The sequence below is a fragment of the Musca autumnalis genome, unplaced genomic scaffold, assembly GCF_047663935.1.
Source record: "Musca autumnalis isolate F117 unplaced genomic scaffold, ASM4766393v1 scaffold_4, whole genome shotgun sequence".
NCBI classification, from domain to species: domain Eukaryota; kingdom Metazoa; phylum Arthropoda; class Insecta; order Diptera; family Muscidae; genus Musca; species Musca autumnalis.
Genome location: NW_027411977.1, coordinates 58,111,598 through 58,135,948, shown reverse-complemented (window position 1 = coordinate 58,135,948; position 24,351 = coordinate 58,111,598). Strand labels below are relative to the sequence as shown.

General features: G+C 37.4%; 1 protein-coding gene across 1 annotated transcript in view; it reads left to right on the top strand.

The window, feature by feature from the left end:
* Positions 1-24,351, top strand: part of LOC141404210 (neurotrimin-like) — a 416,440-nt gene that overhangs the window by 357,398 nt on the left and 34,691 nt on the right. Inside the window, exons 6-7 of the mRNA XM_073987581.1 lie at positions 6,076-6,203; positions 17,134-17,302. Coding sequence (XP_073843682.1) covers positions 6,076-6,203; positions 17,134-17,302 — 297 coding nt within the window. The remainder of the gene's footprint in view (positions 1-6,075; positions 6,204-17,133; positions 17,303-24,351) is intronic.

Genomic DNA, 24,351 nt, shown 5'->3' with positions numbered 1-24,351 from the left:
AAATCGATATTGTCATGTTTTCATTGTCCTTTGGGGTTCTTAATTGGGGACTTTCATTCCGAAAATGAATTTTTCCACCCCAAGATCTTGACTTCCATTTTGTGTCACAGGGTATTTAGTAAGATTTCCCATAGAGACCACAATATCTTTAATAGAAGATAAGGATGACTTCTCATAAAAAACAGGATGAGAATACCAGCAGACCTTTGTGAGAAGACCAGTAAGACTTCTGACGAAAGAGGTTAAAGTTCCAATCTTAATTCGACTGTCAGAGAACTTTACTTTTGCTTGCAAAAATGTAAAGAAACAATTGAATGAACAAAATAGGGATGAATAGACTACACTTCAGAGGATAATAAATATCCTGTGAATTGTCCTTTAACTTAGTATAATATACTATTTGCATATATGTTTTCTTATACCTTTCACTTAAAATAAATAATGATTTTTAAAAATTTTTCTTGTTCCAAATTTAATGTTATATTTCTATTCTATATATTCTATATTTTGCCTGGAGTCGGAGTCGAGTTATTTTTTTCGACTCAGACTCCGACTCCAGGAAAATTGCTCGACTCCGACTCGTAGACTCCGACTCCGAAACCCTGGTATCGTTGTACGGGGGCTATACCTAAACATGGACCTATGTTGGCAGTATTTGGTGGAGTAGTGTTGTGACCCCAAATGCCATCTAGTTCCATTGTAGCTAAAACCCTCAGGAAATCAGGAGGTACCGTTATATAGGGACTATACCTAAACATGGACCTATGTTGACAGTTTTTGGTGGAGTGGTGTTTTAACCTCTACGAACCTTAAATGCCACATTTCAGCTTTTTCGGTTCAAAATTGTAGCTAAAACCCGCAAAATACCGAATGACGGGAGGTACCGTTATATGGGGTCTATACCTAAACATGGACCTATGTTAGCAGTTTTTGTTGGAGTAGTGTTGTGACCCCTGGAAAAACTATCCAAATGTAATTTTTGGCACAAATTTTAAATTGTGAGGGAAAACAAGTAAAAAAAGTCGGCAAAGCCGACTGAGATATACCCTCAGCTTATTTGAATTGATCGAATGTATTTGGGGCCTTTTCAGTATTTTGTGGCATTGTTTTGACGTTTGAACTTGCCGAAGAAAATTTGGATTAGGATTAAAGTTCAAAAGTGTTGCAGAGGAGGTACTTAAAGGAATGGACCGACATAGTACATTATGGAAGTGGATCTTATTTTGGGAGTCATATATTTTCGATAGATATCGCGCCCACTATTCATTTCAGTGGGTCATCGTATAAATTTTGGGCCAGCATGTCAGTAAGCATGGACTTGTCCATGGAAAACATAATATCGCGGTACACAGGACCACAACGAATAGCGTCGTTGTATATTTCCAAAGGCTCTTTGAACAGACTTTAACCCGCACTCAGAAACAAATGTTGTTTTGTGTGGGAGGTACCCATTTTAGAAGATAAACTAAATTTGGACAAAATATTAGAAGAATCCAAAGTTTGGACAAAATTTGTTCAAGAGATATCGTGTATACCATTTAAGTGACATTTTTTGATTATTTGGGGGGAGTATTAGAAGTTGTGGACCGGTATTGCCTATCTTCGAACTGAAAATATGACAAAGGCCAAATTTTGGACCAAATCGGTTAGTTTGAGAGTTGTCGTGCTCTCCAGACATTACATATTGTGTCATAGGGGTTTTTACACCTTTCGGGCTGTTTTCTTAAGAAGTATGGACTTGCCCCCTGAAAAAACTTCTACCGTCGTAATTGAGGCAGCGAATGCAAGTTGCTTCAAAAAAAATCAAAGTGATTCGTAAGCAGGTCTCAAAGTGAACTTATCCGAAATTTTATGTGAAAGGTACCCGAAGGAGTGGACAGATATAGTCCATATTCGAACCTTATCTATATCTTGTAGATATATTAGGATGTGTAAAGTATGGACCAATTCGGCCACTCCCTTCAAGAGTTACCGTACGAACAATTTTTGCGAACATTTTTGAACTTCTGTGGGGGTAACTGAAGGAGTGGCCGATATAGCTTATCTTCGAACTTAAACTATGTTTGGACAAAATCGGCAGATCCGTTCGAGAGTTGTCTTGCGCTCCAACCACCTCACACGGTGTCATGGAGATTTTTTCAACTTTCAGGCTATTTACTCAGGAAGTGTGGACTTGCCCCTGATGAAGCTTGTACCGTCGTATGGGGGGCAGTGAATACAGGTTGCTAAAACAAAAATCAAAGCGATTCGAGAGCAGGTCCTTAACTGAACTTATCTCAAATTTTGTGTGGGAGGTACCCGAAGGAGTGGACCAATTGAGTCCATATTGGATATTCATCTAAGTTTGGTAGACATTTTACGATCTGCAAAGTATGGACCAATTCGATTGCTCCCTTCAAGGTTTATAGTACGTACAAATTTTCCGAACATTTCCGAACTTTTGTGGGGGGAGTTACCGGAAGGAATGGACCGATATAACCTATCTTCGAACTTAAATTAAGTTTGGGCAAAATGTTACGAAAGCCAATTTTTGGACCGAATCGGTTGACCCATTCGAGAGTTATCGTGCGCACCAGCCAGCCAGACAGACAGACGGACATTGCTAAATCAACTCCAAATTGTCTGAAACGGATTTCGTCCAAACATACTTGGGGTCTAAGACCATTATTTTGATGAGGCACATTTTGCTGTATGAAAGTGTATATACCCTCGTTAGCATAAATGCTGAGGGTATAAAAAACCTTAAACTTTACATGTTCCAAATTTTGTGTGGGAGATACCCTAAGGAGTGGTACGATGTACGTTTGGACGTAATCCAAGTATTCGTACAGTGTTATGTTAGGCACACCCAAGTTTAGTTAGTGCCGGCAGATTTTTGGAGCTCCACGACCATTATCTCAAAAAGTATGGACCTGTCCCCAAAAAAGAATACACCGTCAAGGAAAAGAATACAAGGTCAAAATTTCGATTTTTAACAAAAAATGTGCCGTTTAATCGGTCAAAAAAATTTAAAGAAAATTATCTATTTGAAGACAAATTGTTGATGTATTCAATAAACTCACAAAAATATATATTTATCGGAAAAGTTTTTTTGTAAAGTGAAAACCCCGCATCTCAAAATTCAACCAATTTGGTTGATAAGTTTAGCTAAAATATTCAAAATATCGAAACATTAAGAAGTGCCGTTGCATGGGGAATATCCCAAAACGTGGACCGACCTTCCCAATTTTTTTCTCTCGACATTGTCAGTGAACTATTAGTATTTATAGCGAAATTCATCTGCCAACGCCAACTCCTTTTATTATGCGCCATTATCTCGGGAACTATTAACTTGCCCTCGAAAAAAATTACAATGACGTAACGAGAGCCGCACGAACATCCTGTTTCATAACGTTTCGTGAGGTGTCACTAAAGTGCACTTATTTCAAATTTTGTGTGTGAGGTACCTGAAGGAGTGGACCTATATGGCCCATCTCCGAACTTAAATCAAATCTAGACAAACTATTTCGATACCCAAAATTAGAACCCAATCGATTGATCCGTTAGAGAGTTATCGTGCGGACCAGCCAGACAGACGGACGGACGGACATTGCTTGATCTATTCAAAATTGTCTGAAACGGATATCGTGCAAACATACTTGGGGTCTAAAACCATTATTTCGATGAGGCACATTTCGTCCGTATGAAAGTGTATATACCTTCGTTAGCATAAATGCTGAGGGTATAAAAAACCTTAAACTTTACATGTTCCAAATTTTGTGTGGGAGATACCCTAAGGAGTGGTACGATGTACGTTCCATATTTGGACTTAATCCAAGTGTGTACGCGAGTGTTATGTTAGGCACAACCAAGTTTGTTAGTGCCGGCAAATTTTTTGGAGCTTCTGGGTCATTATCTCAAAAAGTATGGACTTGTCCCCCAAAAAGAATACATCGTCAAGGAAAAGAATACAAAGTCAAAATTTCGATTTTTAACAAAAAATGTGCCGTTTATTGACCATTAATCTGTCAAAAAATTTTAAAGAAAATTCTCTTATTTGAAGACAAAATTTTGATGTATTCAAAAAACTCACAAAAATATATGAAGACTGAACACCAAATTTCTGTAGTTTTGGGTGAGTAATGTGGCTAAATCCTTAAAACCCCGAAAATTGGGCGGTACCGTTCCACGGTGGTTATTTCAAAACGTGAACCAATACCAACAATTCTCTGTAAAAATATTTCGCAAGACCTGTCGAAGACTAAATACCAAATATCAGCTACATTGGTTGTTTAAGCTGGCTAAACCTTTAAAATACCGAAAATCGGGCGATACCGTTCTATTGGAGCTTTATCAAAACGTGAACCTATGTACAAATTTTTTATCAGAGAAGTTTGTTGGTCCATTGGGAACCCTCATTGCAAAATTTCGGCGTATTTGGGCGTGAAACATATGTAAAATCTTCAAAATTCCGAAAATCGGGAGGTACCGTTATATGGGGTCTATATATAAACGTGGAACTGTACCCATAATTTTTATCGGAAAAGTTTTTTTTTATAAAGGGAAAACCCCGCATCTCAAAATTCAACCAATTTGGTTGATAAGTTTCGCTAAAATATTAAAAATATCGAAACATTAAGAAGTACCGTTGCATGGGGACTATCTCAAAACATGGACCGACCTTCCCAATTTTTTGCACTCGACATTGTGAGTGAACTATAAGTATTTATACCAAAATTCATCTGCCAACGCCAATCGCGACATAGTGCAGCGTTTTTTTGTTGAGGTTATGCGCCATTATCTCGGGAACTATCGACTTGAACTCGAAAAAAATTACAATGACGTAACGGGGGCCGCACGAACATCCTGTTACAAACAATTTCATAACGATTCGTGATGTGTCACTAAACTGCACTTATTTCAAATTTTGTGTGGGAGTTACCTGAAGGAGTGGATCGATATAATCCATATTCGATCCTGGTGTATGTCTAGAGGTAGTATTACCATATGCAAAGTTTGGTTCAATTCGGTTACTCCCTTCGAGAGTTATCGTGCGCACAAGTTTTGCGACAATTTTTGAACATTTGTGAGGGAGGTACCTAAAGGAGTGCACCTATATGGCCCGAACTTAAATAAAATCTGGACAAAATATTTCGATACCCAAAATTTGAACCGAATCGATTGATCCATTGCTCAATCGACTCCAAATTGTCTAAAACACATTTCGTCCAAACATATTTGGGGTCTAAAACCATTATTTCGATGAAACACATTTTTGGTCGTATCAAGTGTATATACCCTCTTTAGCCTAAAGGCTGAGGGTATAATAAAATAAAGTTTCGCAATCATATAAAATAAATTCCCTGGGAAATAATACCGAGACGATGTGGTATAGGGTATCACATGGTCGGCCCCGTCCGACTATAGACCTCTCTTACTTGTTTTTACATGGGTGGGTTACTAGCCCAAAGTCTAACCCAACTTTTTAACGTTCTTATGGGCGAATGCGCGGCACATGTTACCTCCCTACCTTTAAAGGGTGTTAAAGGCACCTCCCCCGGTGTCACTATGGGGGTCTGCGTCTATATAGAAAGGACCAACATAAATCCTGAACTTAGCCTTGTTAAAGCCGCTCAGGGCTGTCGCTTGATATATTTTAACCCCTACGTCACCCAAATAGTCGATCTGTATAATTGCCATGTCTAGTTCGAGGTAAATAATTTCAATGTATTTCTGCCACTAACCTTCAATATTAACTTCGAATACAGTTTAGCTGAAAAATACATTTTCAAATTATCTAAAAATATCCGAAACACATTTATTAAAACTTTACGAAATTTATTTAGCAAAGCAGACAAGCTACCAAAAAACGTAGCAAAATTTTATATATTCGTCTCTATACAGTAAAAAAAAAACATAATAATAATGATCATTAAAATTTATTTTTTTCTTTTCATGTATTTTTCTATGCAAATATTGGCATGTGTAATGGATTGTTAAACGTAACACCCCATCCCCCAACCACACACACGCAAACATAAAAATCAACAAACCAACCTCATCATCATCAACATTTTATACAAAATGTGTTAACAGTGCCAACGGCCAGCATCTATGGCGGACCTGACCTTTATGTCGACAAAGGTAGCACCATAAATCTAACATGCACAGTCAAGTTTTGCCTTGAGCCACCTGCCTACGTATTTTGGTATCATCACGAAGAGGTAATTTATTTTATATGCACAAATTTATTTATTTATACAAAAAATTTTATGTCTGACCTATTGCTATGCCATCACCAACGTCGTCGTCATTATCATCAACAGATTTGTGGTTTTTCTAGTAGTCCTTTTTTAGGGTAGTATTTTTATGAGCAAATTTTTATGTGAACTTATTTTGTTTTTACATTTTGCATAATTTTATCTAAAATCATCATTTAGAATTGATTGAAATCAACATGTTTTTGAAGGTATGGGAATTTAATTGAAAATAACTAACTTAATTGGAAATAACAACTGAAAAAGGCGTTAAGTTTGGCGGTGCCAAACCACAACCATAACTTACGTATATTGGAATCACATTTTAGCCATTTCGGTGGCCCAAAATTTAAAAATATCGAAAAATCGGGCGGTACCCTTTTACAGAGGTTGCACTAAAACATAGTCCCTTACCCAATTTTGTGCAGAAATATGTTAAGCTCCAAGGAAGACTAGATGACAATGTTACATTTAAAATACCGAAAATCGCGAGGCACCGTTCTATGGGGGTATTTTAAAACGTGAACCTGTACGGACCATTCTATGCGGGAATGTTAAATCCCCCCAACGAAAACCTAATACCAAATGTTAGCTATTTTGGTTGGTCATCAAAACTTGGACAATGTTTTGTGGAGAATTGTTTGGTGTCGACAATTTGTTGTGGAAATGTTTTTACAGTGTTTTTTAATTAACTTGTATTGGTGTCCGTTTAGTTCAAATTTGACCAATCGAACTGAAACTTTGCACACTTTTCAGATTTGGATGACAATGTATGAATATGAAACCAAAAACCCAATATGGGTTCATTTTTCTTATAGTCCTGATATAGTGGCACCACCCACATGAATATGAAACCAATCAGGTGGGCTTAGTGTACAACTGTATAAACGGTAGGTCATAATTAAGGCTGTAGAAGCACTGTACAATTTTGGCTTACATCCATTTTAAAAACGGCATGCAGTTTTTCGATTTGTATTGCCCTTCATTTTCACATATTTTGTAGTCGTAAAGATTTCCGCAAGGGGAAAAATTCCTTTGAGAATATACTCGTGAAAAAGGTAAAAATGACACAAACTTTCTAAGTTGTATTTTTCAATATAAGATTCAGTAGAAATACTAATATAAATATGAATGTTAACATAGACAAATAAATTGTATAGACAAAGAAATGCTCTCACCAATGTTGCTAACATTGAGTTAGTTGACAGAACAACGCAATTAAAAATGCCAATAAATGCGATTTTATAAACATTTTGTTCTAATAAAAACTGTATGGGGTTAGTTTTTGACGGAATCTACATCCTCAGATAAAAATATTTAAGAAAGACCTACAATTTTCCCCAAAAATCGCCTTAGAACAATTTTGAGTTTATCTGTTTGAGTCGGTTGACAGCACATAACATGAGTATTTCTTTGTCTATACGATAATTTGTCTATGATGTTACTTCATATTTATGTCTTGTAGTTGAGTATTAAAAAACATTCTAAAGAATATGTTTGGAAAAACAAACAGATTAGCCTATATGGGCCCAAATATAGGAGAAAGTTAAACATTTGTCCACATTTTATTCATTTTTAGTGGGATAGGAATTTGCCCCCGGAGTTGACTTGAAGTCGAAGTTAGAAAAACATTTTATAAATAAAACACTGCAACATAATTTTTTTATTATTTTTTATTAACCACTGAAAACCATAAAAACAAAATTACAGCCAATTTAGCCGCCAATGTAGACACAAACTCGAAAATACCTGAAATAGGATTGTATATATGGACGTTATACGAGGGCTGGACGACAACTATCTGGCCTAACTATGAAAACGCAAATATTTACTATCAAAAATAGTTTTATTGCTTTCTCATGATGCTTTCAATGCAATTGTTCAAGCACATTTTCCATTCCGATTGAGACACCTTCAGACATGGATTCTGAACGCTTCAACAGCATCTTCTGGCGACGAAAATTAACCTAGCGGCGCGCGCGAAAGTCAAAAAATCAAAGTATAAAATTGTGAAATATTTTCCTTTGTATCGATTACAGACTCACTGCTGACTACAATTTTGTTTTTACTTTTTTGTTGTTTTAAATATTCAATCAGTTATTCCCTGTCAAGTGCAAGAAATTTTGATGCATCCGATTTTAACAAAATTGTTGCTAAAAACCTGTTTCATATTTGTTTTTTGTTAAATAAATTCGTAATAAAACTAAACAAAGTTTATTTTTAATTGATAGGGGAGGGTGTAAGTTAAATTTAAAAAATGTTTGGGGCCTGAAGTTGCATAGTTATACAGTCATAAGTTTTCATAAATTAAATTCTTAGTGCAATATACTTTTGTTGAATGGAGCGTAACTACAAAGGTTCTCTAAGGTCCAGTCTAATTTTTTTTTAGTAATTAACTTGGACTTCCTAGATTCCAAGTAACAGTTATATCAAAACAGCTATATCAAAATGTAGACATATGTTCGCAATTTTTGGTGGAGAAAATGTATAACCTCCTCCTATGCCAAAATTCAGCTTATTTGGTCTGAAATTGTAGACAAAATCCTAACAATACCGAATATTGGGAGGTACCCTTATATGGGGACAATATCAAAACTTAGACCTATGTCCACAATTTTTGGTGGAGAATTGTTGTGTCCACTGGGAACCCCAAATACCAAATTACACCTAATTTAGCCGGAAAATGAAGCTTTAAATCCCAAAAATACTGAAAATCGGGAGGTACCTTAAAAGGGGCCTATGTCCAAACGTGGACCTATGTCCACAATTTTTGGAAAGTTTTAGTGATCACTAGAAACCCTAAGTACCAATTTACAACTAATTTGGAAGGAAAGTGTGGCTTAAATCCTCAGCCGCTAGATTAGTGATTTCGACCACTGTGCGCTGGTTTGAATCGACCTTCACTTTTTGTGACGACCTTCACTTTTAGGCAAGTGTCGGCCACGATTGAATTCTTTAAACCAGTTTTTCATAGCGCTATAGCATTGCCCTTTATCGAAATACAAAGATTTAATTTGATCGATGCACTCACTCTTCACGTGAATATTCACGTCGAAAATGTTCGCAAGTAAATTTGTTTGCCATGTGATTTTTTCAAGTCCCTGTGAACAACACAACACGTGGTCGTATGACAAAATGTCCTAAGTACGTTTGGGTCAAAAATTGTCAATCTTTCCAAAAAAAAAATGAGTCGATGTACACATTTTGTATGCCAACAATTCTCCGGAACTACAATACACTTGAACACAATTTTGTCCACGTACGTAATCCGTACGGACGCTGGAGTGATATCTACAGTGGGGCAGGCGGAATTATTGACTACTGAAACAATGATCGGGCAATGAGTAAGAACTGAATAAAAGTGACAGAATTCATTCATGACGTTTCTGCAGCTACATGCTTCCTTCATGACTTTTAGCATCGTTAAAGGACATCTTTCCATCATTCAATTTGAGCGAAGCCTTCTTCTATTCTCTAAATTTATCCTTGAGGATTACGGTCTGATATTCTAAGCTCTCTCCAGAAAAAGTGTGTATACCACGAGCAGATTCTTTGTAGCCTTATGCATTCAATGCCCCCGGCGCACACTGCTCAAAACCACTGATCAAGCGGCGCGAAAGTCAAAAAATCGAACTATAAAATTGCGAAATATTTTCCATTGTATCGATTACAAACACTTTGCAGACAAAGATTTTGTTTTTTTCATTTTTGTTGTTGTAAATATTCACTCAGTTATACACTATCAAATACAAGAGTTTTGGTTGCATTAGAATTTAAAAAATTGTAGCAAAAAAATTAGCTAAATATTTGTTTGAATGTTAAATAAATTCGTAATAAAACTGGCAAGATTTATTTTTAATTAATAGCAGAGGGTGTGATTTAAATGATAAAAATTAGTTTGGGGTCTGGAGATACTTAGTTATATAGCAATAAATTTTCAAAAAATTCAATTTTTTAGTGTTTTTATGGGTTTTACGCTCTGGTTCTATAGTGTGCATCTTGTAAACTTGGCCGAACTTGGGTTCGATTCTTTTTTGGGAAATGAAATTGGACTCTCTGGATACGGAATAAGCACATTAGGGCTGCAAATATTTGCAAATCTTTTGATGACTGCACTTTTAAAATAAGGGATTTTGCATGAAATTTATACAAATTTAGCTGTGCATTTGTATGAGAGCTAAATCAAAATATGGAGAAATGTTTGCAAGGAGGAGTTCTACCCCCGGAGGCACTATAATACCATATTATAGCTAAATCTGTTATTAAATATGGGATAACAAGTAAAAATTCAACGAATCGGGGCTACCATAAAAGGGCCTACATCGAAACATAAATCCGTATTGAAAATGTTTTGTAAGAAAATTTTATACGCAGTGAGAACACGGAATGCGAAATTACAGCCAAGTTGGTTTAAAAATGTGGTCATGATAGTCAAAACACCTTAAATTGGGAGGTACGGTTACATGGGGGCTATATCAAAACGTGCACCTATGTCCAGAATTTTTGGTGGAAATATTTTGTGACCACTAGGAACTTAAACTACAGCTAATTTGCTACGAAATTGTGGCTTAAATCCTCAAAATACCGAAAATCGGAAGGTATGGGAGCTATAGCAAAATATTAGCCGATATTGTTTATATTTGGCCCATTATTACCCACAGTTACAAGCTGAGTTTGTGCAAAATTTCAGTAACGTATCTCAATTCGTTTGCAAGTTATTAATTTCGCGCCGCTAGATCAGTGCTTTCGACCACCGTGCGGCGGAAAGCTGGTGGCACACATCATTTATACAGCTTTGAGCTCATAACAAGGCGTATGCAATGTTTGTTGAGTTTTGCTTATCTTTCTTCTTTCTGGATCGCATGATAACTATCGAATGGATCAACCGAATTAGTCCAATGTTTGACCTTCGTAATGTTTTGTACAAACTTAGTTTAAGTTCGAAGTTGGGCCATTTCGGTCCACACCTTCAGATACCTCCCCCACAAAATTTCAAAACTTTTCCCTAAAATAGTTGTAACCGATTTGCGCCATACTTTGCACGTAGCAATGTTTCTTCCAGCCATACCTCTCACAAAAAACTTCGCTGGTGTCCTCTACCATAATATGGAGAGTATATTACATTTGTTTTCCGTTTGTAACCCACTGAAATAATCATTAGCGACCCTATACAGTATATATAAATATTATTGATCGGGATAAAAGTCTGAGCCATCTGTCCATGTCCGTCTGTTGTAATCACTCCACCGTTCACAAACATTCCCATAGGTAGTTTGTCAATTGTTTCGTATAGCCCCCATGTTTGGTACACCCCAATTTTCGGTATTTTGAGGTTTTTAGGGAATTTTTTTGCCGAACTGTTTGTAATTTGACGTTTGAGTTCCCCAGTGTTTACAAAAGCTTAACAGTGTTCGAGAAGAATTGTCAATATAATGTCACCTCCCGGTTTTTGGTATTTTGAGGATTTTAGCTGTATTTTTGACAGAACTATCTGGAATTTGACATTTGAGGTTCCCAGTGGTCACAAACTTCCCCCAGTCGATCATACCATGTCATTGAGTTAAAATCAAAATTCACTTTTTTTCTAAGATATCAAGCTAAAAAAAATATTTTTTTGAGATAATCGGCTAACTTAAAACCAAAATGACTAAAAATCTAAAATTTTGTTGTTGTTGTAACCCCTACAGGTAGATATTGTATCGGAAGAAAAGAAAGAGAAGAACATTTGAAATTAATAGGTGGACATCTATGCATTCACATCCAGTCCCAGGAAAAGTGCTGCTTCAACTGGATGTGTCCAAAGTGATTCCGGCTTCTGGTCAGTCGGATGTGCAGGACACGCGAAGAGGTGTCGCTTGATGTGTGGAGATTGGACACATTTTGGGCATGAGTCTACTATCTCAGGATTCAGGAGGGAGAGGTAACTGTTTAGGTACCTAGAGATGCCAGACCGAAGTTGTGATAGTATTGATCTGGTCTCTCTAGGTAGTACCCTCTCATCCTCGCTTATGGGAGGTGGTCTTCCAGCGAGCACAACACTGCTTGTGTATGAGGAGATATGATTCTCCACAGTCATTGTGTGAACTGGTTTGAGGGCGCTTTGAATATCATAATTTGATGGATTATGGGGGATTGGGGGAATGTTAGAAAGTTCCTTGCGAAAGTCGTGTCTGATAGGCTCGCGACTTTCGAAAGGCGATTCTGTTGCAGCTCACATGGTTAGGTTGGCCAAGTTTTTGGCATTTAATTGTGTGTTGTCTTGTTAAGAGGGAACAGTGTGGTTTCACCGGGAGAAGATTGGCTTCATGGTGCAGGTGGTCTTCGGGTACCTTGGAGTGGCATCCTGTTGCAAATGCGCAGGGTCGTGTTTTGGACCGTTTGGAGGTTCTTCTACAGCGTATCACTGAAACCTGGTGTCCATATAGGAGCTGCATAGTCTAGAAGGGGACGATCTATGGATTTATAAGTGATAAGGATTTAAGGATTTTATTCCTTTTCCCCACGTTCGCATCCACGATCTCAGCATGTTTACAAAAGAGGTACATATTATCAAAGGTTACGCCCAGTATGTTGGGGTTCTTTACTGTTGGGATGACTTGTCCGCGGATGTGAATATCAAGTTTTGTGTTGACCTCTTTTGTCCACGATGTCAAGATGGTGGCTGAGGAATTGGGGACATATAGCTGCAGGGGGTACTCCTTTCTTATTCTTCCTTGGTGGGAAATTGCACGTAGGACTGCCTGCCAGCCATATAGTTAACCAGCCATCTCTTGAGGTAGTTTGAGAGTGATTTTTCCATCCTGAGCCGCTAATATTGTTCTTTTATGTGGTCTCTTGCTGTTCAGTCCTTCAGTCATCCTGCCATGACTTTACTGAGAGCTGTTGTAAAACTTCTTCCAGATCTGAAACCGTGCTGGTGATCAGCAAGGTGGAAGTGTTCAGTGAAGCACGATAAGATAATGGACTCAAGTGTCTTCACCACAGGTGACAGAAGTGTGATGTGACGGTAAGAGTTTCCCATGTGGGCTGGTTTGCCTGGTTTAAGGACAATGACTATTTTTCCAAGTTTACACATGTCTGGGACCTCGAAGGTGCTGAGACATATGTTAAAGGTGGAGGCGAGGTAGTTAGCACCATGTTGTCCTATGTGTTTCAGCATCTTCTTAGCCAGACCATCCGGTCCAATTGCTGTGGAGCTCTTGGCGGTTTTAATGCTTCTAAGCACATTATCCGTATTTGATCTAAGGGCACGGGAAGCTCGGCGTATTATTCTGCTGTCGCGGTTTGGCGTCGCCGTTTGCTTGACGAATTGTCTGCGGAAGGCCGCCGCAGTCTTGCCTGGGGTTTTTGGTGTGTTTTCCCCGAATGTTATTTTGATACTGTCGGTACGTCTTGGGTTGGACAGATTACGTATCGTCTCCTCAAGGTGTTTACGCCATATTTCTTTTTTATGGTTATATACCATTTTATTTATTTATTTGATTATTGATGGTCGGTATTCTGGTGTCAGATGGATTTGCCTTTTTGATGGAATCTCTGAGGTCGGCAAGCTTCGCGGCTTCCGTCGGGAAAAAATCTTGTTTGCGGCAACTGATTAACATGATTGTTACAGAATGTCGCATGACCTTTATTTAAAATACTAAATTTTTTAGTAGATGACTGATGTAGTAGCATTTAATCGTTTTTAAAATGTACATCCGCGTCATTTGAAGAAACGATTTATGTTTTGTTTACAAAATAAATTTTATCCGCCGAAAGTTAAAGTCGAGAAGTAAAGGTGTGGGGTATCACGTGTATCTGAATATAGTATTTTCTTACCAGTTTTTAATCAGGTTTAAATCGTGTATCATGGTTTTCACCGCATACATTACTGCCTTTGTTTACTTGTTGTGTGATATTTACAATGTTTTTCAACAGTCTTTTGTGATAGATTACATTACAAAGCAACCACTAATCTATTGAAAGATGTACGTTAGGATGTTCAAACAAACATATTTTTTAATAAAATCTATACCATCCAAATTTGTTCTGAATATAATATTTCATATTTAACGATCTAAATGGTGCAAAAATTGGAGGAATGCAAAAATGATTTACTGTAGTATGAATGAATGAACTTTTGCCTATTAATTCCTAAAATAACATTCATTAAATTTTATTATAAAACAAGTGAGAAAAGTCTATAGTCGGGACGGGGCCGACTATGTGATACACCTACTAAAAGCGGTGATATTCGCATAAGAATAACATTTTGAATTTTTTTCCACATAAGTTGTTTGCCCTTTCCGACTCTTGAATATTATCCGACCATCATCAAACTCAATATGCTTCTTCCTCTCTGAGACCCCCATTAAGTAAAAAACGTTAAACTAGTTTTTTTCCATTCTCACCCTTAAATATTATCCGATCATCCCCAAAACACACCCATAATTTGTCTTGACGGGCTAAGTCGGTCTGGCTATGTGTGTCCGTCCCTCCGTCTGTCCTTCTAAACCTTGTAATCATGCTACAGGTCGCAATTTTGATCAGATCGTCACCAAATTTTGTCGATGGGGGTGCCGGAGGGGAAGAATCCTATTGATGTTGGTGATGGTCGAAATATATTTAGGGGTCTGTAGGCCAAAAAACTTATTTGGAGAAAAAAGTCAACGTTTTTTTCCAAAGTGAATATCTCAGCTTCTATAAGGGGTATACCAAACGCAAAACTCGACAATAAAAGTAGAAAATATCATCTTTCTAACGATGCAAATTAGGTGGTCAATAGTCACTAATGAAACCCTACTTTTGATTTTTGTTATTTTAATTTTAATGAGGATTATCACAGCTTCGTTTGGGAACCTTCCAAAAGTAAAGCCTAACTATGAAAGTAGAAAATCCCATCTTTACAAATATGCATAGCAGGTTGGTTTAGGTGGACAAATAACGGAGATATCGCAATAGTCGTTAATACATCCAATTTTTTCAATTTTTAATCAAACTACAGGTCGCAATTGTGATCAGATCGTCGCGAAATTTTGTGGGTAATGGGGGTCCCATAGAGAAAGAGCCTATTGAGTTTGGCAAAATTCTTATGTGGACAAAAATTAAAAGTTTTATTCCCATGCGAATTTCTCCGCTTTTAGTAGTCGAATACCTAAAGGAAAGCCCGTCAATCGATGATGAAAATATCACCTTTATTATGATGCAACATAGGTTGGCGCACATCCCACTTCCCCATTTTTATTTGAATTGTACTGAGGAGTATTTCAGCTTTGATTTGATGCGTTTCAAGACATTCTGAGCTTTAAAACGTTCCCAATTGCGTTACCAAAATTGGTGAAGTGCTTGAGATGTTTAAAAAGGCGCTGGGATATGCCAATTTACACTTTATGGAATTTTATTTCCGTGTCAAATATTTCTGCTTCAGTTGGACATATTCCAGGGAGAGAGCTTGACGGTGAAACTAAACTATCTGAGCTTGAAACTAATACAAAATATGGCATATATGGTGACGTATCAGAGTTATTGTAAAAGGCGCTAAGCTATGATAATTTTAATATTTTGAAGTTTTTTTACTTTAATGACAAATACCACAGTTTCAGTTTGGTGTATTAAAGGCATGTAAAATGCAAATCAAGATGTCCACCAAAGCTTTCAATCAGTACCAATTAGATGTCGACAGTAATAAAAATAAAAGTACAATTACAATTGTTACGCAAACATACTACCAGGAGGGACAAGGGAGACTTCTCTCATATCAATGAGTGCACCCCCTTTCATATTAGCTCAATGATATGGGACCTACTGTTTATCGCCGAGTCCGAACGGCGTGTGTTAAGACACCACTTGTGGAGAAGTTTTTCAAGGCTGAAATACTCAGGAAATGTCCCCAACATTACTGAGGGGTATTTTGCCAGCGTTGAAAATTTTGATGTTGACTGGCCGGGGAATCGAACCCACGACCTTCTACGTGCAAGGCGGGCGTGAATACCATTGCACCACGGTATTTTGGTTTAGTTCGGCTTGTGTCATTTTGCGTACAAGCAAGATAGGTGAAAACTCTAGTATCTCCTTAAAAAAACTGTTTACGAGTGAAATGCTTATGCACAGGGTTAGTAGTGTAGGGTATCACATAGCCGCCCAGTCCCGACTATAGCCTTTGCTCCCTTTTTTGGTATCGGTCTACGACCATTTTGAGTCACAAATATTTTGGCCAAAACCAACGTATAATACCTTCCCCAAAAAATTAATTCCTGTTGCACGAATGAATGATCTCTTGTCTATTAATTACTAAAATAACTTTTAATCCATTTAAATATTGAAAAAGGTCCCGCTCAAACCACTTTTAATGATATACGAGGGTCACTAAAAACGTTCTGAAAATAGCGACAATCGCCAGAAGATGCTGTAAAAACGTTCAAAAACCATGTTTTAGATGTGTATCAATCAAGCCACTGTAAACAACTGTCCTGAGTACGCTTAGGCTAAAATCTCTCCAACTTTCCAAGAAAATGTCAAATGACTTTCAAAAAAATGTCAACTGCATGTTGCCTAGGCCAGAAGGTTTTTAGTGACCCTGGTATGAAAATAGTGCTTATGCCATGTGCCCCTATACCTTGTTTTCAGTTAAACGTCTGCTTAAAGTGACTTCAAAAAATTGCCAAAAGTTCTAAAAAAATAAAAACTTTAAAAGCTTTTTGTGTGGAAGCTTTTTTACTGAATCACTTTATAATTAAGATTTTTTAAAGTTTTTTTACGATCTTAGGTTAAAACTCATCAAAATATCATAGTAAAACATCATAACCCTAATGTATATATGCATAACTGTTGTAATATAAACCATATCATAGCAATAGTCAGATTTTGCAGTAACGACTCATGCACAACTTACAGCTCATTAATTAAATTAAAATTACAGCTCATTAATTATGACTCAACCAGAGGTGGTGTTTCTGTGGTTACAGAAAAAGGCGATATAACAACGTCATATTTGCTGTTGCAAAATGCAGATTTAGCCGATTCTGGGAAATATTCTTGTGCGCCGTCAAATGCAGAAGTAACCAGCATACGTGTTCATGTACTCAGCGGTAAGTTGCATTTCATTTAATGAAGAAATAATTACCTATTCATATTACAAAATTAAAAATAAAACACACGCATGTATGTATATGAATTCGTTTAAAAGAAACCATTAAAGGACTGAGAGTTTAATTCAACCTTGCAAACGATTTAACATTTTTCGTGTAAGGCTTTTTAATTTTATTTCCCACCAATTAAAACACAAAAGAAGTTTGATTTTGTAATAAACCTCACTATTATACCCCACACCTCAATGTGTTCTTCCGAAAATGCATGTAACACCGCGAAATATTCGTCGAAAACCTCCATGGGGTATACCAAAATTCATATCTCGACGATATAAAGCAATTTTAAGATGTGCGGGGTATGTCCGGCCGTCCATTAAAAATTTTATTCAACCTCCTGGCCGCAATTATGAACCAAGCGTCAAGAAAGTTTTTATGGAGGTCGGGTTCCGACCAGAGTATACACCCAGTAAAATCTTCGATGCAAAATCATGAGTTGAATCATGGGTGCAAGTGATCTGGCATGTCATCTTTTTGTCATTTTCACTCATGAATTTTATATGAGCGTGACCCCCAAAAGATGACGTTCTTTTTTGGATCCTAAACATGTCATTTTAACCAATGCATTGGCATGTCATTTTCACCAATGCTTTGGCATGTTATTTTAACCAATGCATTGAACGTCATTTTCACCCATTCATTGACATGTCATTTTAACCAATGCTTTGACATGTCATTTTCACCAACCCCTTGGCATGACATTTTCATGTCTTGTTTGGAAAATAGAAATGCTCTATTGAAATATGTAATGAACCATTTGGATGATTAAAATAACATAAAGTAGAAATGACTACTTGTGAGCTGAGGAGCAGGCGGGAGCCATTGAATTGGCTAGCTATCAGCCGGTTTGGGGTGGTTCTTGCTCACCCAACTCCACTTTCTTTTGGTTCACCCAGGAATACATTTATTTTAGACTCCCTAGAAATAAACTACTACATGACAAACTATGAGTTGACCAACAAAAGATGATGAATTTAAACCCCACATGAGGTCAACAATGCAGGAGAGAAAAAAAATATCAATCAAGAATACTACTTTTAGATCCCCAGATGGTTAGGGGATTGGTGCTTCAATACCCACCCAACCTATGATTTTAGATATGCACCGATTGTTAACTAAAATCCCAACAACGACGCCTAAGTCACTTTTTTTATTACACCTTGTAAGAAAAGTTATAAGATTTAGTTACTCATTGTGAGCTCTGCATTTATTACAGAATATTCATTACAAAAAAGGGAAAAGAAAACTATAAATGATTTCAAATAAAAATATTGAAGATAGATTTCATTCTATTCAACAAATGGCTAATCTAGGGGGTAAATGATGTTAATGCTTACAAATGTACTTATAATTAGCAAAGAAAACAATCATTGATTGAAGCAGTAAAAGAAACAAAAAAAAAAAAAACAACAACTGTGACAATTGAGTCTAGCTGTCGGTGATCAAGAAGGTTTGAAACAACCAACAAACATACTGATGACGTAATTTATGACTTAATAAAGGTATAGCAAAGCAAGAATAAAAATTACCATATTAAGATACACACATTTTTCAAACACTCACCAAACCATAGTATCACTGGATGAGGCCTCTTCCTTGATTGGTCTGCTTTTCGCTGTTGCTATGCGGGAATGAGAGACAATTATTATTTTTACTTTGCTTGTTTGTTGATTATGTTTGCAAACTTATGATAAAATACTTGTTGGTTGTAACAATTACAGCGTTTGCAAATATGTACTACATATGGGTGACTTCATATGATTTAAATCTTTGCAAGATCGTGTTGTGAATTTTTTCCTTTCGTATAACTTTTTGAGTATTAAAAATTAATAAAATGATTCCAATTTTCCAATGGATTAAATATAGCTGTCGTTGCGTATTTTCGTAGTCCAAATTAAGCCATGAAACAACTTGACTGGTAAGAGGGATTCAGTAATTTTGGGTAATAAAATTTCCTCTGGAGCTGATTTAAGGCTTACAGGCTATCTACTGGAGAAATGTTTGATGGATATGCTTAATTTTTTCCTGCTAATTCTCGATAAGTCTATGGCATGGAAATTTTGGATGGATATTCAGCAAAATAGTATGATGGTGTAAGGTTTGTTCTATTGGCAATCTTCACTTCAGGCGAGTCTTAACCTTTGTAACGCAAATTATGGTCAACTGCTTTTAGATGTAACTGGCGTAAATTCAATCGATTAATTTGTCGAAGTGAACGAAATTTCGAGTGCAGTTGTATAGTATGTTGATTTTAATTAACAAATTTGTGGCAAAATTTAGTTCTGAATATATAGGAAGGCCGTTTTGATATAATTTGTGGATGGGTAGCGGGAGACTCCGTGGGAGCCTCCAACTTGATATGGAGAGGTTATGTAACCTGGCTCTTATCTTTTATCAGTTTCTAGTAGATTTTAACCCGCACTTCTTCGCGTATGGAAATTTTGGGTGCGAGGAAGATAATTTAAAAATCACGTGTGCCGAATATTTAGGAAGATATCACTTTCTCAGGAAATTCGAGAGGGTAGACGGATATTTTTGGTTAATTTAATACTTTTGTTTGTTTTATAATTGAATGACCATTTTGCAACACTTTTAAGAATTTTTTATGTTTGGCAAAGTTAATTGATTTATCGTTGTTCACTGTTGGGTGAGTTGATGAGAAAGAACTACAACGCAGATCGATTTATTCAAGCAAACCTATGAATGCGCTAAGCAAGAAAAAAAAACAAAACATAGAATGGTTATAAACATTTAACCTGTCATTATTGAGTGTAAGCTTTTGGCCGAGGATGTGGTGTACTGTACAGTAACAGAAATCGTTAAATTTAAAAAAAAAGAAAGTTTATTACAAACCGCATAATACTTGCATTTTATGCGAAAGTATTAGGAGGAGTAACAAATCTTTAAGGACGAATATCCTTGGCGTGATATGTGCCGGTATTTGTACTATCTACATCCTGTAATATATAATAATTACTTCCCATTTTTTCTTTTACTACTGATTTTATAAAAAGGGGTGCCAATTTGGCGTTGAACTTCTTTTCTTGAGATGATTGGGCAAAATTCCTGCGAAATACAGTTTGTCCAACTTTAAATGTAATAGGCCTAGTTCTTAGATTATATTGGTGACGATTTGCTTCATATGCCTCATTTAAGTGGTCTTTTAACTTTTTCCTTAGTATTTGTAGTTCATCGTCTTTATGTAGTTGTAAATTTGGTTCATTCAAAGCTTCAAGATTTCTAAGCAGTTTGTACGAACTGCCGTGTGTAACCATGTTCAGCCCAAAAACGGCTTGATATGGCGAACATTTTATAGCCTGGTGGTAGGTATTTCGTAAGGCACAACTTACAGAACTGAGATATTGAGGCCACATAGTGTGATCATTTTTAAGATAACTTCGAATTCCAGCAATAATTGAGCGATTGACTCTTTCCGAGGCATTTGCCTGCGGAGAGTACAATGCTGTGTATATATGGGAAATGCCGAGCGATGTTAAGAAGGCGTTAAATTCATTAGCCTTAAACTGCGAACCGTTGTCGCTAACGATCGACTCAGGCACTCCATAAATATGGAAAATATTTGATGTCAAATAGTCCATAATGGCTGCAGAAGTAAATTTCCTAAGTGGGCATAGCCAATGAAATTTTGTCAAATGATCTAGCACTATAAGCAAGCCAATATAACCTTGTTTGCTACGAGGATAGGGACCTAACAAGTCAATATACATTCGTTGGAATGGCCGCGAAATTTCTATTTGTTGACCCATACTGGGCTTCATTATAAAATTTGGGGCTTTCGAAGTCTTGCAAATTTCACACGATCGAATGTATTCGCGTACGTCGTGAACTAGTCCGGGCCAGTAAAAATTTCTTCGTATCAGCTCTAGCGTTTTCCCAGTTCCACAATGAGCTGACACTGGCGAATTATGAGCGCGAATTATTACGCTCTGTCTTAATTGTTCTGGGATCCAAAGTTTCCAGCAGAGAGCTTCCTGTTCAGAGTCACTATCATAATGATCAGTTCGGATGTAGACGAACTGGTCTACAATCTTAACATCAGGATATTGAGAAAGGTTTTTATTTATTTTATCCTTTAACCGCACATAATCTTCATCGCGAAAGTGAGGTGATTCTAAATCAATCTCGGGCTGATGACTCTCTACCTCAGATATTTCACCAAAGGGTATTCTAGAAAGGGCGTCGGGTACGACGTTTTCTTTGCCCTTTCTGTGGCGAATGGAAAATTTAAAGCCTTGTAGCTTGAAAACCCATCTGGCTAAGCGTCCAGTTAAATCGGCCTGCTTCATCAACCATAACAACGAAGAATGGTCGGTGATGACCTCAAACTCTTGTAACTCGAGATAGCAGCGAAACTTTTGTATAGCTTCAACCGCTGCCAAGCATTCGCGCTCGGTTACACTATAATTTCGTTGGGCTGTACTCAGTTTGCGCGACATAAATGCAATTGGCTTCTCATTTCCTTCCTCATCTAACTGCACCAGCACTGCACCGATACCAAAATCACTGGCATCGCAGTGTAGATAAAATTTCTGCGAAAAGTCTGGGTTAGAGAGGATAGGAGCGGAAGTCAGGAGCTTCTTGAGATGGTCAAATGCAGTCTGCGCTTCGTCTGTCCAACGAAATTTCTTTTTAGTAGACAGTACTTCTGTTATGGGGAATACAATGGAGGAAAAATTGGCAACAAACCTTCTGTACCACCCCGCAAGGCCGAGGAAACCTCTAACCTGTTTAATATTTTTGGGTACAGGCCATGACAAGATAGAGTCGATTTTTTGGGGGTCGGTTTTAATACCGCCGTCGCCAATAATGTAGCCTAAATAGTTCACTTCAGTGACACAGAAATGAGACTTGGCTATGTTTAATGTGAGATTTGCCTTGCGGAATTGGTCGGCAAGTCTTACAAGGACTGTGAGATGCGTAGAAAAGTCTTCCGAAACTACGACCAAATCGTCTAAATAGCCGAATACGCAGTTTCGCAAGTCTGGAGGTATCAGTTCGTCTACTAAACGACACATTGTAGCAGGAGCGTTGCAGAGGCCAAAAGGCATGACAACGAATTGGTAGAGAGGCCTACCAGGAATAGTAAAAGCGGTTAACGCTTTTGACTCTTCCGTTAGGCCGATCTGCCAATATGCATCTTTCAGGTCAAGCTTCGAAATGATGTTAGCCTTTGGGAGTCGAGAAAATATTCCCTCGATACTCGGCAAAGGGTAAGCATCTTTTCGAGTGACCTGATTGAGCCTGCGTGCATCAAGGCACAATCGAACCTTATTAGGCTTCAAAACGAGTCGCATAGGCGAACTCCATCCCGATGTTGAGGGCTCGATCACACCCAAAGCCAACATTCGGTCTATTTCCTGGTACATTAGTTTTTCCACTGCGGGCGACACAGGATAGTACCGTTGTTTTACGGGTGGAGCACCATCAACATCGATATGGTGACGTAGCAAAGGTGTACGACCTAAACCTTGTTTGTCGCAATTAGGAAATAAGTCAATAACAGTGGCAAGCTGTTGACGCTGAATTGATGTAAGAGGGTATTCTTTAGGACCACATATTTTAGGAACCGTGGGTTCCGACTCAGACATTTCGGACACAATTTTGGAGGAATCTTCATTGGTTGAAGAAAAGACGATATTGCCGAATAAATCAGGGGCTAAATTGAAAGATTTCCAGAAGTCCAGTCCCAAAATAAGTCTTTGTGAAATCGAGGGTACTATCAATAATTTCATTTTATGTATGGAGTTTTTGAACTCAACTGGAACTTCTAGATAACCCGTGACCTTCTGAAGTTTGCCGTCAGCAGTTTTGACGCTTGCCTTTAATGAGACAAATTCTTTACAATTCTCAAAATTGGCATTGGCGAGATCTGCACCTAAACAGGATACATTTGCTCCTGTATCGAGCAATCCAAGCTCGTTAAAATTCAAGAATTTAACTGCTGCATAATAACGCTTGTCTGAGGAATTATTCACAATAGAGGAGATGCAAAATTTTGAAGTAAATTTTCGTTGTTTGTAATAACGACGTAGTCGTAAAGTTGAGCGTTTTGGTGTTCTATTTGAAATGGAATTAATTGAAAAATCTTCAAATATTTCATTTCGCTTTGCCAAATATCGTTCCCATCTCTTATGATATGGTAAAATAGGGTGTAAAATTGGTGTGTAATAATTTTGAATAGGTTGGTTCGAGGGAGGTCTATGAAGAATTTGAAAAACAGTTTTTTCTTTATCCAGGCATTTAAGTTTAGAAAAGTCTTCTAATGTACTGTTACTCTGATTCTGCTCTGGAATTGGGTGGCTAATTAGTTTTTTGGCTTAGCTATCTTTTTCAAGGCACATTTGGAGCATTGTGGTTTATAAGTATTTTTGGCTCCACAGCCATAGCAAAATACTTTTCGTTCTTCTTCACAATCCTCCCAAAAGTGGCCAAAACCATCACAATTCCAACACTTCACTTGACGTGGAGGTTGTTGAATTGCGTCTACAGATAAGGATTGCGAAGCTACTTCAGATTCAAATTCGTCGTCAGCAGGAAAATTTACTTCTGCAACGCGGCGATTGAATGGAATTTTTGAGGACATATTTTTTCGAAAATAGTCTTCACCTAAAAGTGATTCTCTCATTTGCACTAATTTGCGCAAATGTGCAATTGAAAAAACGGGGACGTAAAGAAGCTCGTGTCTGATTTCAGGCCGTAAGTTTCTGGTCAAAATCTCAACCAATTCCTGTTCCGGCATTGGCGAATCAAGTCTATCTAACATCGAGGATACTGCCTCATAAAAAGTTTCGAATGTTTCGTTAGGTTTCATTTTCCTAGCTCTTATCTCCTCCTTGATGTCAAATGACGATCGAAATTCTTTATACTGGTACTTTATAGCTAGGCAAAACGGTTCCCATTCGATGTGGTCTACCTGTTTGCGGTAGCGCCAAAACCAATCTTGGGCTTTACCGGACAACAATAATGGTAGA